The 15,860-nt window shown below is 36.3% G+C and overlaps 3 protein-coding genes across 7 annotated transcripts; 2 read left to right on the forward strand and 1 right to left on the reverse strand.

Moving 5' to 3' along the window:
* Positions 1-397: 397 nt before the first annotated feature.
* Positions 398-3,354, forward strand: LOC118276160 (uncharacterized). 4 transcript variants are annotated; one of them, XM_035594375.2, is made up of 4 exons: positions 398-511; positions 1,461-1,672; positions 1,878-1,983; positions 2,079-3,354. In XM_035594375.2, the coding sequence occupies exons 2-4, from the start codon at positions 1,462-1,464 to the stop codon at positions 2,581-2,583; spliced, it is 822 nt and encodes a 273-aa protein (XP_035450268.1). In that variant the 5' UTR covers positions 398-511; position 1,461; the 3' UTR covers positions 2,584-3,354. The 4 variants fall into 4 exon arrangements, with proteins under 4 accessions (XP_035450268.1, XP_035450270.1, XP_035450269.1 ...); XM_035594377.2 differs by having other exon boundaries at positions 2,112-3,354; XM_035594376.2 differs by having other exon boundaries at positions 1,461-1,663.
* Positions 3,355-3,664: 310 nt separating this feature from the next.
* Positions 3,665-9,057, forward strand: LOC118276156 (pleiotropic regulator 1). 2 transcript variants are annotated; one of them, XM_050707435.1, is made up of 9 exons: positions 3,665-3,938; positions 4,301-4,428; positions 5,072-5,113; positions 5,562-5,792; positions 6,237-6,323; positions 6,531-6,616; positions 7,272-7,466; positions 8,059-8,379; positions 8,819-9,057. In XM_050707435.1, the coding sequence occupies exons 1-9, from the start codon at positions 3,823-3,825 to the stop codon at positions 9,008-9,010; spliced, it is 1,398 nt and encodes a 465-aa protein (XP_050563392.1). In that variant the 5' UTR covers positions 3,665-3,822; the 3' UTR covers positions 9,011-9,057. The 2 variants fall into 2 exon arrangements, with proteins under 2 accessions (XP_050563392.1, XP_050563393.1); XM_050707436.1 differs by lacking the exon at positions 5,072-5,113 and having other exon boundaries at positions 3,666-3,938.
* A 393-nt stretch (positions 9,058-9,450) lies between these two features.
* LOC118276165 (tubulin-folding cofactor B) lies at positions 9,451-13,885 on the reverse strand. The gene is made up of 5 exons (XM_050707448.1): positions 13,685-13,885; positions 12,874-13,073; positions 12,380-12,523; positions 11,897-12,055; positions 9,451-11,191 (listed from the first exon to the last, which is right to left on the reverse strand). Exons 1-5 carry the CDS (start codon positions 13,805-13,807, stop codon positions 11,074-11,076), a joined length of 744 nt encoding a protein of 247 aa, XP_050563405.1. The 5' UTR covers positions 13,808-13,885; the 3' UTR covers positions 9,451-11,073.
* Between the last annotated feature and the right edge of the window lie 1,975 nt (positions 13,886-15,860).

Consider the following 15,860-nt stretch of genomic DNA (forward strand, 5'->3'; position numbering starts at 1 on the left):
ACGAATATTGTATTTTCAATTCACGTAATTAAGTTCACACACCGCATCATTTGCGAATTTTCTAAAATCAAAATACCAATATAATTACTTCTCTTTCATTTAATGTAGAATTATGTAGGATGGAAAGAGATAACAATATGTTCAGTATTTAGTTTCAAAGCTTTTATTTACCACCCCTATCCAAGGGTCGACAATCCCTTCCCGCGCTTGCGTGAATCAATAATATACCCCATATTAGGGTACTATTTGTAAACGTCAAATGGTGCTTGAAATTATTTGTTCAGCATACATTGACGCTTTTATACCACGAGTATAAAGGTTTGTGTTGGTTAAGCCAGCAATGGAACGGTGCTGAGCGAAAACGTTTTTTATTTTTATTCGTTTGTAAATGTCATGGTAGAGTTTCGCGCCTGCGCTCTGCATCCGATGGACCAAATTTTAGCAAGTGTAATAGGAGAACGGTGTAAAGTGCATCTGTTTTGTGTTAAATATCAATAAATAATATTAAAAAGTGAGTTTGTATTGTATTGTTGTGATTTGTGTGTTATATAGATCAAGTTTCGTTCATATTTAAAGGAATTTAATTGAGATTTTCATGTTTTTATTGTGTGTGCGAAATATAATCATTAATTGAGCTTGGTTTTCGTGCTTCTTGTGTAAATGCTTAGGTTTATAGTTGGTTGCAGTAAAAGGACATAGTAAAGAATCTTTATAAATTTATTATTATGGAAAGATTTAAGTTTTTTGTCAAAATATTTACTGAAACAGTTTTCCCGTAAAATGTTAACAATTTAAAATATATGCAGTCCTATTGAAAAGATTGTGGCATTGTTTATGTTAACTGGGACAGTAATAATTTAAGATCAGAACTAAATAATACCTAAATGAAAAATACCTGAAAAGTTTGGGAAAATTATGTGAAAATAATCCAGGTGCCGACATCTAACGGCTAAACTTTGTCACTAATCCTAACCACTTTCATTTGTGAAAACAAAATGTCAATAATTTCATACACCGACTACGATGACTGATTCATAAAAACTCCGCTAAAGTTGATGAATGGACATAAAAAGCGAAACAAAGACTTAGATCGGGTTTCTTTGACCCTCTGGGTGTAACTTTGAACCAAGTACTATAACTAATAGGAATCCAATGTGTATATTAGTTTTCTATTGGTCAAAGAAACTCGATCTTAGGGTACCCTTGGTCGCTGCCTACCCCATGGTATGACAGGTGTGATGAGACGTACGTGTATTTATCTTTACTGACATTATACACGTAAACTCATGCCGTTGTCACAAACTATAGAGCACCATCTGAGTATGACTCTTACATATTTTAACACTATAGCATTCAGAGTATTCGACACTAAACATTTTAATACACAAGATCTACTAAAAACCGTACCTTAGTACATCTGGTCAATAAATTGATTATCATTGCCATATTTTTTCTTGCAGAATGTCCTGTGGGGCGGAATGTCTGTCCCTCGGTCCGCCGCCGGACTCCATCCTGCACATGCCACCACCACCACTGCCCGCCTTCCTGGCCAGTGCTGCCAACCTCACCCCACCCTGCAGGGCCTCCAAGTGTCCCCCTCACAGGAACAACGAGGAGAACTCGCTGTTCCCCGGAGTGGAATACCATGAGCTACCCAGACATGGTGAGATACGTATGTTGTTTTTTAATTATGTAAAGGAAAGTTTTATTTTTGTTTAACAATTGAACCGGGAGAACCACAGACTTCTTATTGACTCAGCTCAGTTTTTGTATGCAACCAATGTCAAACACAGCAGTAAACAACTAGCATTAAGTATGTGGCCTTATAAAAACGTGATGTTGTAGCTTCATTTTAACAATTTTGTTATTTCTTCCAGAGCCCGCGACCAACGATGACACCTGGTTCCTCGTGCTGATCACCTGCTGCATCGCCGTGCTGTGCATAGCTGCTCTACTGGCATTGTTTCTGCTCAAATGTAGAGAGTAAGTATCCTGCAAACATTTTCATCTTCCTTCACACTTCAGATTTGGAAGATCTCATGAACTATTTCTCATTGTTCTTTTTATTTTGCTTACAGTTGGAAAAAATCTCATGGGTTTTTTCTCGACAGGGCACGAGGAGGATGCAAGAGCGGCACTGGTAAGGCATCAGGCTCCAACGCATTATACGGAGGAGCAGCCATTGACTCGCGCGTGCTATGGGCGGCGCTGACGCCACGAGGCACGCGACACTTCGTCGCCGACACCTATCCACACGACGAGACCGAGGACCATCACTACGAGTGTGTAGAGCCCCCGCTATACAAGCTCGGCCCACCAGAAGACCTCGCCATCCCACGACATTTCAACGTAGAATACGAAGACCCTGCTCCATTAATCGAGAGCTACAGTGACAGAACTGAAGAGTACTTCCGAAATGGCATGGACACCCTTCGCCGTGGCAATCGGCCTCTAGTCTCCTCACCAACTAGGATCGAACGACCCAACCTGCCTCCTCTCAACCTGCAACCACGCACCCTGAGGCGGGCACCACACTCCCGCCGAGTGAGCGATGCGAATAATCCGGAAAAATCGGCCATCTGAACCGAGAGTGGCGCGGTATTTTCCGTCGCCGATACTACCGATATCGATTACGATTGGCAGTCGATCGAGAACTCGAATGTTGATCGTCTCGTTTGAGGACCACTCTTTGCTGACACATCATGTTCAAGTGTTTGGTACCTGGACTGAAGTTTTAAAATCTGCTCTGGACTTTATAATTAGAACGCTTATCCGCATAGCTAGCTCATAGTGAAAAATTCTCAAACATATTCACAGCATATAAATCGTAAGAAATAGATTACTTATTGATACGTGCTAGTACTTCTTTCAATAATTTTATTAAACGTAAAACAAAATAGTAGAAGCACTCACAGTAAGCCGCTTTACAGTAGATAACAACTGCTTTGTGTGTCTAGCAATTAAAAATTGATTGAAAGAAGTACTAATACAAAAGTAATGTAAGTAGTAGGTAGGTCTAAAGGTTTTAGAACCAAGCTTACGAAGTGCATCAGTGTCCATAATTAAAATAGAGTCAGTGTGTGCTAACGTAATTGTAACTCGGTAGTAATTAGCTCACTTTGTGTAAATAACATAGTTTTATAAATAACTTATTTAATTTTATTCAATGTGCTATTGTATATGCTACGAAGCTAGTCTATGTAATATTACTGTCACAATTTCTAGTCTTTTAAACACATTGTGACACTGTACTGTATATCTGTATTCGATAATACTGTCTGTTAGAATATTTTTATTTCATTGATATTAATTTTATCACGAATTTTTGTACTTGTCAATAAAATATTATTATTTCTAGAGCGTTTTACTTCATTACTATAGAACTTGATTTGTCACTAAGGGGCTATGTCTGTTATTTACAACAAACATATTACAAAAACGGTATAAAAATACCAATGCCCTTGTTCAACCTCGCTGACCTAATGATTGCCAATGCGAGAGAGGACAAGTCACGAGGATTCGATAATTTCTAATATCTCATATTAAATTGAAGGTTTTGTACCTTCATTGCATGCTTTCATTTCCGAACGAAACAAACAATTCCGAACGAAATCATCAGACTGACATTGACACTATCATGACATTAACAATTTGACCGTTTGACGTTGACATTGACAAGCTTGAGACGCTCATCGCGTGTGTTGTTTATTAGTGTAGATTATTTCAAAATATGACGAAAGTATTGTTTTCCTTATAACGTACTAGAGACTATTATTTAATATTAACATTATTTTAATAGATATAGTATAAGAAACATTCAAAATGTCGGAGGAAGTGATAAAACACTCTGTTCACACATTGGTGTTCAGATCTTTGAAACGATCCCATGATATGTTTCTATCTAACCAAGGATTGTTGCCGCCAATTGATGAAAAAGCGTAAGTACACAATGAAGATCGCAACTGCACATTAATATTTCCTTTATTATTCTTCTTATGAGCAGAAACAGTGGTGAACAAAACATCATAATTCATTGTTGATTTCAGTAAGAATGTTTGGTTATGTTCTTTTAAATCTATGTCATTTTGTTATAGCAATACGTAAAATTCATTACAGGCATAGTTAATTGGTCTAAAGTACATTTAACGTGCATTTAAGTATGTTATAATCTTTTTCTCTTTGAAAACCTGTAATTATTTAAGAAACCCTGGAATTAGTTTTCTGATGTTATTATAGAACTATTTAACCGTTTTGTTTAGGTGTTGGCTTTCCTAATATTTCTTCTAAATACTAATTACAGAGAGAAAGTACTAAAAGGAGTGAAAGCTCGCGACAGCTATGGCCAGGTCATGGACACAGTGCAGCTAGCACAGGCAGTCAAACAGCAGGACATTACAAGGATGCAGACTGATATCACTACTGATAATGGTAAGTTTTATTAAATGAATAAGTAGAATTTGGTTGCAAATAATCTTTAGAAAACCAGTAAACATATTTAATATTCTGTAAAAACCATTGATGATGTTGTTTTACATCAAACAAACCAGAAATGGTCATCATTTAAATTGATGAACAAGATTGAGATCCAATAGGAATTGTGCAGCTTTGTAATCTATATGTTCTGGAGTTCCGGAGATTAAAACATTAAAATAAACAAACATAGAAACTCTTTAGCTTTATACTTGGTATAAGACTTGTATTGTGAATTGTAAAATTGATTGAAAATGAGTAACATATGAAGTTTCTTACTTGTTCTTCTACATACGAATTTACTCTTTGGAATAAGCAAATTGCTTTGCTAAACGACTGACCGAGGACAGACATTTTTAATTTTTTAACATTTACTTTGACATTCTAATGTTTTCCTAGTCTAATTGAAATAAATAATTTTGACTTTGACTTAATGAATTTATAAATTGGCATTAATTGGTATGACGTTTTTAACTAGAACTAACAACACTATTTGAATTAATATCTTAATTTTTTAAATGTATTTTCTCTATAAGTATGTGTATAATCTAATATCTACTAATACTAACAAACTATGATAATATTTATTATTTCACCCAAGGTCTTGCTAAGGACATGGACGATGACACACAGTCACTGCATGGTATACGAGTATTAATATTTTAACAGCATGCTAGCTTTTATGTGTTTGAACTATTAAATACATTATGAAACGAAGATTTTATTTTGGCTTCTTAGTTTCTGTAAAAAATATATTTTGTTTGTAATAAACTAACAGTATCTATTGTTATATTATTATAATAACTATCGTGAGACATACTAAATTAACTAAAAAAATTACGTTTATTCACAATGATGAAAAAAATCTCTACTAGTTTCGAGTCACAGAGGGACTCAACATCATAAGCAGCGTGCGCAGACGCGGCGACCTCGCGGACCCTTCTTGTTTAGTTAATTTAGTATCTATTGTTCTATTTTTTGCGATTAGGTTTATTTTATACATATTTTTTTTCTTTTTATGTTTTAGTATCCTTAGCAAACATCCTCTAATAAAAAATGCCTTCTATAACACAAATGTAACTTTCCTCCAGGTGAGCTAGCAGAGACAGCAGCACTCGGATCAGAAGCAGCCCTGGTTCCCTTCACCGGTCCCACCCCCACGGCTGCCGCACCGTCTGGAGCTCTGGCTGTACCACGGAAACCACCAGCAATGCCCAAACCCAAGTGGCATGCGCCATGGAAACTGTTCCGTGTCATATCTGGACATTTGGGCTGGGTGCGGTGTGTAGCTGTTGAACCTGGCAATGAATGGTTTGCTACAGGTAAGGAGGCAATAAGCTACTTTGTATGTAGCATTAATGTGTCTCTTGAATCTAATACCGATTAAGAATTTCAGAGTTACAACACTAGCGTCCATTGCATCCGTATTGCCTGGATATTGAATGAATTAAATCGTATTAAGTTTAGTTTTATATTCCATACTCTTAATACTGCTTTAACAGCTACAATTGGAGTTGTATAATATTGACATTGAATAATTATCGATATTTCATTGGATTGAAATAGCATTGATACTAAGATTGGTTTGAAGAGTAAGTGCCATGAGCCGCTCCAAATCGATCCAAAATCATTGTGTAAATAATCATAGGTTTTACTCTTAAGTCACAGTAGTTTTTATTTCAAAATTCTTTTAGATTAAGATTTAATCCTTATCTTAAAAGTTACAGTTTTAAATGATCTAATTCTCATTTATCTTCCTTATACAGGTGCTGCAGACAGAGTGATAAAGATCTGGGACTTGGCGAGTGGCAAGTTGAAAGTATCGCTCACTGGACACGTCAGCACCGTGCGAGGTTTGTTCAATAACTATTACCGATTCCCGCACGGAACAACTCTTTCTATGATCCACAGATTGTTGTTCCGGGTCTGGGCGTGATGTGTATGTGAACTTGTATGTTTGTAAACGCACCCACGACACAGGACAAAACCATAATGTGGGGCGACGTATTAAAAAAAGTGTAATTGCTAATTAAAATGTATTTTTCTTTCTTTCTTTCTAGGCTTAGAAGTGTCTTCAAGACATCCATACTTATTCAGTTGTGGTGAAGACAGACAAGTCAAATGTTGGGATTTGGAATATAATAAGGTAAGAATTACATAACTATTATAGATATCCTTGCTATAATTAGTTTGAAAGTCTTTAGTAAGTTTCTTGTGCTTGTTATGTTTACAAATTATTGTGCTAAGAATAAAAGAGCTTGATATTTTATTTATAAATTAATAAAATAAAAAATATCATTGGACACAACTCAGAACTCTGTTCTCTGACGCTTAGCATCGAAAGTAAATGAATATTCAGACTAGGAACTTAGAAAATAACTTTTATTTAACTCATAAATGACATTTCAAACTCAGTGACACATACTATTATCGCTTATACATGGGACCGAAAAAAAATTAGATTTTTTATACCACGATGGTGGCAATAAAACTCACAGCCCACCTGATGGTAAGTGGTTGCCGTGGCCTATGAGCGCTTGCAATACTTGGCATTACATGCGCTTTGCTGACCCTTTTTTTAAGGGGTGGAAATCATCCAATGACTTCTCCCGCCTTGGGCGAGGCGAGACTCTTACTGACTAAAACCACCCCGTTCCTACTCCTGCTTTTCGAGCCGAAACCCCGGTAAACCCGCTAGGTAGCCCGCAGCTCCGGATCAGACTTTGCCGACCCTTAAGAAACCTATTTCGATTGATTCTATTGTGATTTCGCTCCATTCATTCACATTCTTACTTCCCCAGGTCATACGTCACTACCACGGTCACTTGTCAGCAGTATACACGATATCGTTGCACCCTACTATAGACGTGTTGGTCACTGCTGGGCGAGACGCGACCGCCCGAGTGTGGGACATGCGGACCAAGGCCAACGTCCACACGCTCACTGGACACACTGACACTATCGCCTCGCTCGCTTGTCAGGCGGCTGAACCACAGGTGAGTTTTAAATGTATGATTTTGTTGGTTTATACATTGATTAACTATAATGCATTTTAACACTTTAACTGCCACGTAGGTTACCGGTGACCTACATTAGTGGAGAATTTGCCTTCAACAGTTTTCTGATGGCAGTTAAAGGCTTAACCACGTGATTTCTGCACTCAATCTTGAAAGGTCTATATGAATTTTGGTCCTTTTTATCAATTTTGCTCTGGGTATTAAATTAATTCACAATTTATACCAAGTTATGTTAATGAAGCGAAAGAAGTATGTAAGATTCGTAGCAATTAGCGTTCTATTGTCTCAGCCTACCTCGATGGGAGATAGGCGTGAGGTTATGTATGTATACAAGGTAACGCTATCAAACCTACAAAGACAAATAAGTATTTAATATTATTATATTTGTCTTTTAAAAATACCAACTTAACGCTAACGAACCTATTTAGACGTATAATATATTTTAATATCATTCTTGTCTTTTTAGATGTGCTTTAAGTTTAATTAAAAGTAATGAATGACTAAACTTTGACTAATCACAGCAGTTACTAATTATAAAATATCCCACAATAAACTCCAATCTTATTTACAGATCATAACCGGTTCACACGACTCAACAATTCGTCTCTGGGACTTAGCAGCAGGGAAATCGATGTGCACACTAACAAACCACAAGAAGTCAGTCCGTTCCATAGTCATACACCCAACGCTATACACCTTTGCGTCCGCTTCACCGGACAATATTAAACAATGGAAGTGTCCGGAAGGAAAGTTCATTCAGAACTTGTCCGGGCACAATGCTATTGTGAACTGCATGGCTGTCAACCCTGAAGGTGTCTTGGTCAGCGGTGGAGACAACGGTACTATGTACTTCTGGGATTGGAGGACTGGGTACAACTTCCAGAGGTTGCAGGTGGGATGTTATTTTGTATTCTTTTTTTTATTTTCACAAACGCTGCTAGATGATCCTTAAGAGTTCTTGATGTGCTCAGATACGTCCAGACGGCTATATTGTTAGACACAAACACAATTTTCAATTTTACCCCACTTCCCAATCGTACCAATCTCCGATTCCCTATCAAGCCTTAAATTCCTAACCCCTTAAAATCCGGGCGCAACGCAACGCACTTGTAATGCCACCTGTGCGTATATTAAATTATTATTACTTAGATAACAAAAATCGATAGACAAATCACCAAAAATGTGAATATTCCATTACAGTTTGTCCAACCTTAAGCGTTTTTTTAAATCTTAGTGGTATCAGATATTTGATAACTACCGCAAACCTAAAACTTTCTCAATAACATAATACCTACCTTAAAACACAATTAAAATACATATTAAATCCCCAGGCTGCCGTACAACCAGGTTCAATGGACTCTGAAGCCGGTATCTTCGCGATGACATTCGACAACTCGGGCTCCCGCCTGATCACGACGGAGGCTGACAAGACCATCAAGATATACCGCGAGGACGACACGGCCTCCGAGGAGACGCACCCCATCAACTGGAGACCAGAGATCCTGAAGAGGAGGAAGTTCTAGATAGATTTTTTAGTGATAGTAATTAATAAATGCGATTTTTTGACTAAGGTGGTGTTTTAATTTGGTGGAAGTTGTTAAGTTGTTATAAAAGGATAGTAGTTTACTATATAATAGATAGCTGTTAGTTATCGCATCAATTGCTGTTCGTTAGTCTCGCTAAAACTCGAGAATGGCTGGATAATTTTGGTCTTGAATTGTTTGTGAAAGACCAGTGAAGGTTTAAAAAGTGAGAACGAAATATTTGAAGCGGTACGAAGTTTGCCGAGTCAGCTAGTTTTCGATAAAATGTACAGTGACCAGTAAATCAGACTTATTTCTTTCTTTCGTTTATTAGATTTTCAACTTTGTTACTTTCAATATAAAATAGAAAATCCAATGAAAAAGCCGATGATGGGAGAGAAACATATTAAACAGGTTTTAAAACAATAAAACACTCAAAATATTTTAGTTACATTTTATTTGTTAAAAAAATATGATACAACATAATTGAGTGTTACAACCTAAAATGTTACAAAGCGAAGATATGTAATGTAATGTACGCGCCACATGATTGTGTATTACTAAACCAAGTCTCATTCTCAATGGAATGTCCACAGAAAACTGAACTCTAGACACGTAATAATAACAACTAATATTCTTAGAACTGTAGCTTAATTAGCAACTAATTCTAAGAATCCTAGTCATTAGTTTATTACTGAAAACATTATTATAGAGAAATTCATTCAAAAGTATTCAAAAAGATTTAAAACAAACGAGGCACTCACATGAGATCGCTATTTATAAAAAGTTTTAGTCAAACTCTATGGCCACTCTAAGGACGAGCAAAAGTCACTACAAATGTCATGAGGTATGTATAGAAGGAGATAAATAATATTAGGAAAAATGTCCATGCCATTGTAAAATGATCCTTGTTGCAGGTATCCTTAGGTTACAATTTACAATGCACCATTCGGAGCTGTGGACTGTCTAACGGGTTACCGGGGTTCCGGCTCAAAGCAGGAGTAGAAACTGGGTGGTTTTTAATGAATAAGAGTCTGACAGTCTCGACACCCAAGGCTCGGGAGGTCATTGGATAATTATACTCCCTTAAAAAGAAATTATTTTACAATGCAATGATCATTTTCTTACAGGCAGTAATGCTTACTGGCCAACACTATGTTTTACACATCAAAGTATCACTGATGAAAGGTCTCTTGTCACACGGAGAAGGTTTTAATATTAATCACCACGCTTGCTCCATGGGGGTTTTACTCCATATATAAGTTTCAAAAACAGTCATAAAGTTTGACTATAACTACCTAACCTATACTTTAAATGCATATACATTTTTTACCTTTGTCTTTACTTATTCCATTTTTTCAGTTTTCAATACATTAATTTCCATACCACATCAAAAGATTCTCTCACAAACAAATATACAATAGATAAGTAGTAAATAAAGCATAATTATAATAATTATTAGATTTTATAAATCATAATTTTAAAGCTTGTGTAGCCCGCCAGCAAGCTTAGTAGTGCTCATACAAAAATAGCTGAGATGCCATACAATATTATTTTTGTAATATTTAAGTTATATTTTTAATCTTTACAAGGTGTAACAATAAACGTTTCAGTTATGAAACTCAACAAATTTTGGAAATTGAAGAACAATTTCGACCAAACGCGATGCGGATTCGTGCATGAAGGGACTTAGATCAATTTATCTATGTGTAAAAATGGCAGAACATAGCCTGGTGTCTTTTAAACTTGAGGTCAAATCTTTACGTTATTACAAAATTCTATTTTTTATAAGTTGAGTGCTAAACAACACTTGTTCAGTATTACAGGCTCAACCAGAAGCCTTAGTACGAGTTTACCTTACGTTGAAAGTAATCGAAACGAGAACTCTCTTGCGCTCTGATAGGCCGGCTCAAATAAACCAACCAATCAGAGCTTACTAAGGGTACTGTCTTCAAAATCTTGCGTTTATTATCTTACACCTTATAAACGTGCCAGTCTTTTAGCTGTTACACAAAGTACAATATTGTATGCATCCTAATGAACGGTTTGCTCTGTGTATCTGATCATATTTCGTCATCTAGGTCAAACTCTTCCTCCGGGAAGTCGCCCACGGTCACGTACACCGGCTTCACAAAGCCGCCGTATTTAGGGGGACATGTGAAGTAACGCTTGCCGTTTACTCTGTGGAAAGAAAATATTGTGTGAGTGTGTTTAACGGAGACCAATTTCCCCTTAGAGATTAGGAAGATTGGTAATCTTCCTAATCCCCGATTCCCTAAGATCACTTAAATTCCTAACCCCCAAAAGGCCGGCAATCGGTTAATACCATAAGATTTTATTAAAAACTATAGCTAAGGGAAGTTACTCTTGTCGATTTTCAACTTTATAACCTTACAATAAAGTTAAATATGTGTATATATTTAACTTTATATACGAGTAACTGTACTCTGTTACTATGTGTATACGAGTACTTTCATTGATATGATGTAAAAACTAAATAAGCCACATAGGATTCTCAAGCATTAGCAATAATCAAAATATATCCCTAAATTGATTTAAGAGACTTCATCATCATCAGCCGAGAGACGTCCTCTGCTGAACATAGAACGACAAGCCGCCACCTGCATCCACTGGCTCCCCTGGCATTAAGAGACTTAATCTAAAAGTATTTATAACCTACTAGCAAACCCCGGCGAACTCCGTTTCGCCACCAGATGGGCTTTTCTCTTGATTTTTTCTGTTTTTTTTTGCTATAAACCTCACGGAGCCCGAGACCTTTCCAACGAATGCAAAACTGTGGAAATCGGTTTGTCCGTTCTGGAGTTATAGCGTCAGGAAGGAAAACCCGACTTATTTCTATATAATAGATATTGCTATGGTACTTACGATCCATCATTCTTGCCACGAGGCTCATCGTATTGCACTCCGATCCATAGCCCCTTGGCGCCCTCTAAGGGTCCGTTGTACCTGACGGTGGCGCGGCGCACTGGTTGCTGGGGCACGCGGACTTCACATCGAGCTCCTACTAATACTGCTTCTGCTATCCTGTGTTAAAGAATATTTGTTTTTAAATTAGGCTGTGGCATGCTCCACGGGAGCATAGAGTGGGGACTCTAGGTGCCCCAGGCCGGCAACGCACTTGTAACGCTTCTGATGTTTCGGGTGTCTATAGGCGGCGGCGATTGCTTACCATCAGGTGATACGTCAGTAAGTTTACCGGCTTATAGCATAAAAAAAATCTTTTCCAACCACTAACATTTGCCTTATGTTAGTTATAAATACAAGTGTTTCTTTTGTTGAATGTTGCAACAAACTCATAGTCCAGAAGTGGACTATTACAAGCTGATGAGTCTGATGGTCATTTCTTACTTAGCTTCATCCTCGAGTTCCTTCTGCTGCTGTTCCTTGAGCTTGGTCATCTCCTCTTCATTGTACTTGCCCAGTTTGTTCCGCTGCAGGAACGAGCGGAGAGTGTCGCCTTTCTTCTCATACTCTTCTTCAGATAAACGGAACCTACAATTCAAATGTTTTTTATTGATAAACTTAAATTACTATTATATAGACAGAATACAATGTTTACTTAGGAGTAATAAGTAGTGAGAGTCAGAATATTAATAAATTATGAATGCTGAAAACATTATCAGTTGTGATAACTATCAGTTTTTCAATTAGATATTAGTGATCCATTCAATAGGCTTTAATTCATTATTGTATAAGATTTTGATATAAATTAGGTACTACTTAGGTATTCCTTTCAAATTAGGGAATCTTCCAATGACATAGTACTTTGTCAGTAAAATTCAATAAACTATTTTTAAGCTTATTTAATCTTGTTTCTTATAACAAATGACTGTATTTCTCACCTTTCAGCACTATCGGATGATGCAAAATCATGGACGAGAGCAAACTTGTCAACCACATGTATCCGCATGCCATCATCTATGGGGAAGGAGCCGAGCAGAGCCTCATCATTGTCTATGTCACAGATGTAGGAGTTCTTCTTGTCATACAGCTTTAGTTTCATAGTAGCTGCCGATCCACCGGTGACCAGTTCCAATTTTGTCTGTGATTTAAATATATTTTGTAGTAGAATAGATTACTATGTAACTTTAGAACAAGCAAATAGCTATACTAGAGGGCTAGCTGACAGACTGGCATTTTTTAATTACCTACATATTAATATTTGCTTTCCTGATATAATTGAAATAAAGTCAAAGTCAAAGCATTTATTTCAATCAATCCTTAATTAGGCACTTTTGAAAAATCTAATTGAATTGTCAGTCAGAGTGTAGCAAAGGGGTTGCAAGTTTCTTTGCTACACTCTGACCAAATTGTATTATAAGTCTATAGTCTTTTTGACGGTGAATTGTATTTTCAAATGGAAATGATTTTAACTTTTACTTTAGTGAAGTTACTGTTGTAAATTAACTACTATTTATATGATATGGATGTAAAACTATCCATCCCTATTATAGTGTTTAAATTAAAGTACAGAGTGACAAAAACTTATTTTTTAACATAATCATTCAGAAGGTATAATAAATCAAAATTTTATCGATTTACTGCAAAATCAGTATTTCATTCACAAAGACTTATAATCCAGTCAGACAATCGCAAAATGTTGTAATAAATATTTTTTTAAATGAGAAAATAAAAAAATCTGTGGATCGTAACCTTAAACTCCAGAACAGTGATTCCTTTTTTGAATCTCCGCTCGATGGGCGCCGCATCTTCGCTGTCGGACTTCGTGATGTGCACGTTCACAAAATCCTGGGTAATTACTTGAATATTTGCCATAATTTTGGAGAAATTTTAAACCGATTGACAAAGGAATTTCTGATTCACATTCACACACAAACAAACTGTCAATAAGAATTTCTACTGTCAGTTGTTAGAAAATTTTAACTAAAGTTAGTATGTTGAACAGTACATTAGGTGTGTCTCTTTCTTTTGTACAGAAAAAGTAGAGAACGGCTGTCATGTGAATGCTTCAAAACTCATTTTATAGATACGAAACGTTCCTGAGTATGACGCATCGTTTTACTTGCCAATGTCACTTTTGCATGTGTCAACTGTAGTAATACTACGTTCCATTTTACTCTCCTGCATATATATTTTATTCATTTTAGCTCCTAAGATACAAATTCGTTACAACCAGACACATAATAATAATTTGTAAATCACGTGAAAATTTGCTTTGTTCGGGAATCGAACCCGCGACACGTTGCGCATCAACCCAGCCACTGCAACAACAATGCAGCCAAAAGATTGAGTTTATGCAACACTACTACCATCCCTTCAGGTGACCATGGTTTTTACCGACTTCACAAAAAGGAGGAGGTACTATGTTCGGCTGTTTGTATGTTTTTTTTTTTTGTATGTTTGTTCATCGAATACTCCGTCAATTGTCGACGGATTTTCAAAATTCTTTTTTTGTTTGAAAGTAGATAGTTCTGAGGTGGTCCCATTGTCACCAAGTTAGGATCTGATGATGGGATCTTAGAGAAATCGAGGGAACTCCTCAAATATTATAGGGAACTATATAGTGATTTTGGTATATTCATCTAGAATTGAAGCATTTACAGTCAAAAAGTAACCTTTGAGGAGGTGGAACTGATGAAGAAGACCAGAAATGGCCAATGGAACTTCATACTCACATAGAAATCACAATAAAGTTATACTCTGTCAATTGTCGACGGATTTTCAAAATTAAAGCCATTTTTTGTTCGAAAGTAGATAGTTCTGAGGTAGTCCCATTGTCACCAAGTAAGGATCTGATGATGGGATCTTAGAGAAATCGAGGGAACTCCTCAAATATTATAGGGAACTATATAGTGATTTTGGTATATTCATCTAGAATTGAAACATTTGCAGTCAAAAAGTAACCTTTGAAGAGGTGGAACTGATGAAGAAGACCAGAAATGGCCAATGGAACTTCATACTCACAAGAAATCACAATAAAGTTAATTAAGTGACTGTGACAATACAAATAAATAAAGTAGTTATTGAGATAGAGAATTTTAACCGACTTTTTTAGTTGCGATACTGAGTATCGCAACTAAAAAGTGTGAAATAAAATACTTTTTACAAAAAAATAAACCGACTTCACTAAAAAAGTTAAAAATAACTTTAATTTCGGAAGTCGGTGTAACAAACAAATTAATAATACCGAGAAACACCGACTTCCGAAATTAAAGTTATTTTTAACTTTTTTAGTGAAGTCGGTTTATTTTTTTTAAAAAGTATTTTATATTCTAACTTTTGGCTCCCAACGAACCCAAACTCAAGATTTTAGTGTTATTCCAATTTTGTTTCCTAGGTTCTTGTCGAGAAAATTAGAGTTTGCCGAACATTGGCAGTTGTACTATTTACCGAAACTATTCTGATATTTCTTGTCATCATAATAAAATATTATACGGGGATTCGAACCCGCGGTCTTCATAATATCTCCAATGGGAGTTAGTTTTTATTCACTAGATGGCTCTAGTTTGGACCTGTCTGTTCGGCCAATTAGAAATTAGCTCGTATTTTACACTGTTGGTCGTAGAATTTTTGATAGCTAGTGATTGGACCTTTTGTTGGACCTTACTTTAGATAAGCGCCATCTAGTGAGCATATAAACTAGTTACGATTGGTAGGTGATGTGAAATCATATTTTTCTCACAATATTGCTGAAAATACATTAACGGGAAAGGTTTTGCTTCCCTCTTGCCCAGTGAATATGTACAAGTTTATAGAAATTACTCTAATGAAGTTCAGTTTTGAATATCAAGCCCGTGTTTTTCCAATAGGGTATATGCGCATGATTCAAATAACGATAATTTTTTTTTTCATATAATCTCTTTTCCAT

The sequence above is a fragment of the Spodoptera frugiperda genome, chromosome 31 (genome assembly GCF_023101765.2).
Source record: "Spodoptera frugiperda isolate SF20-4 chromosome 31, AGI-APGP_CSIRO_Sfru_2.0, whole genome shotgun sequence".
NCBI lineage: Eukaryota > Metazoa > Arthropoda > Insecta > Lepidoptera > Noctuidae > Spodoptera > Spodoptera frugiperda.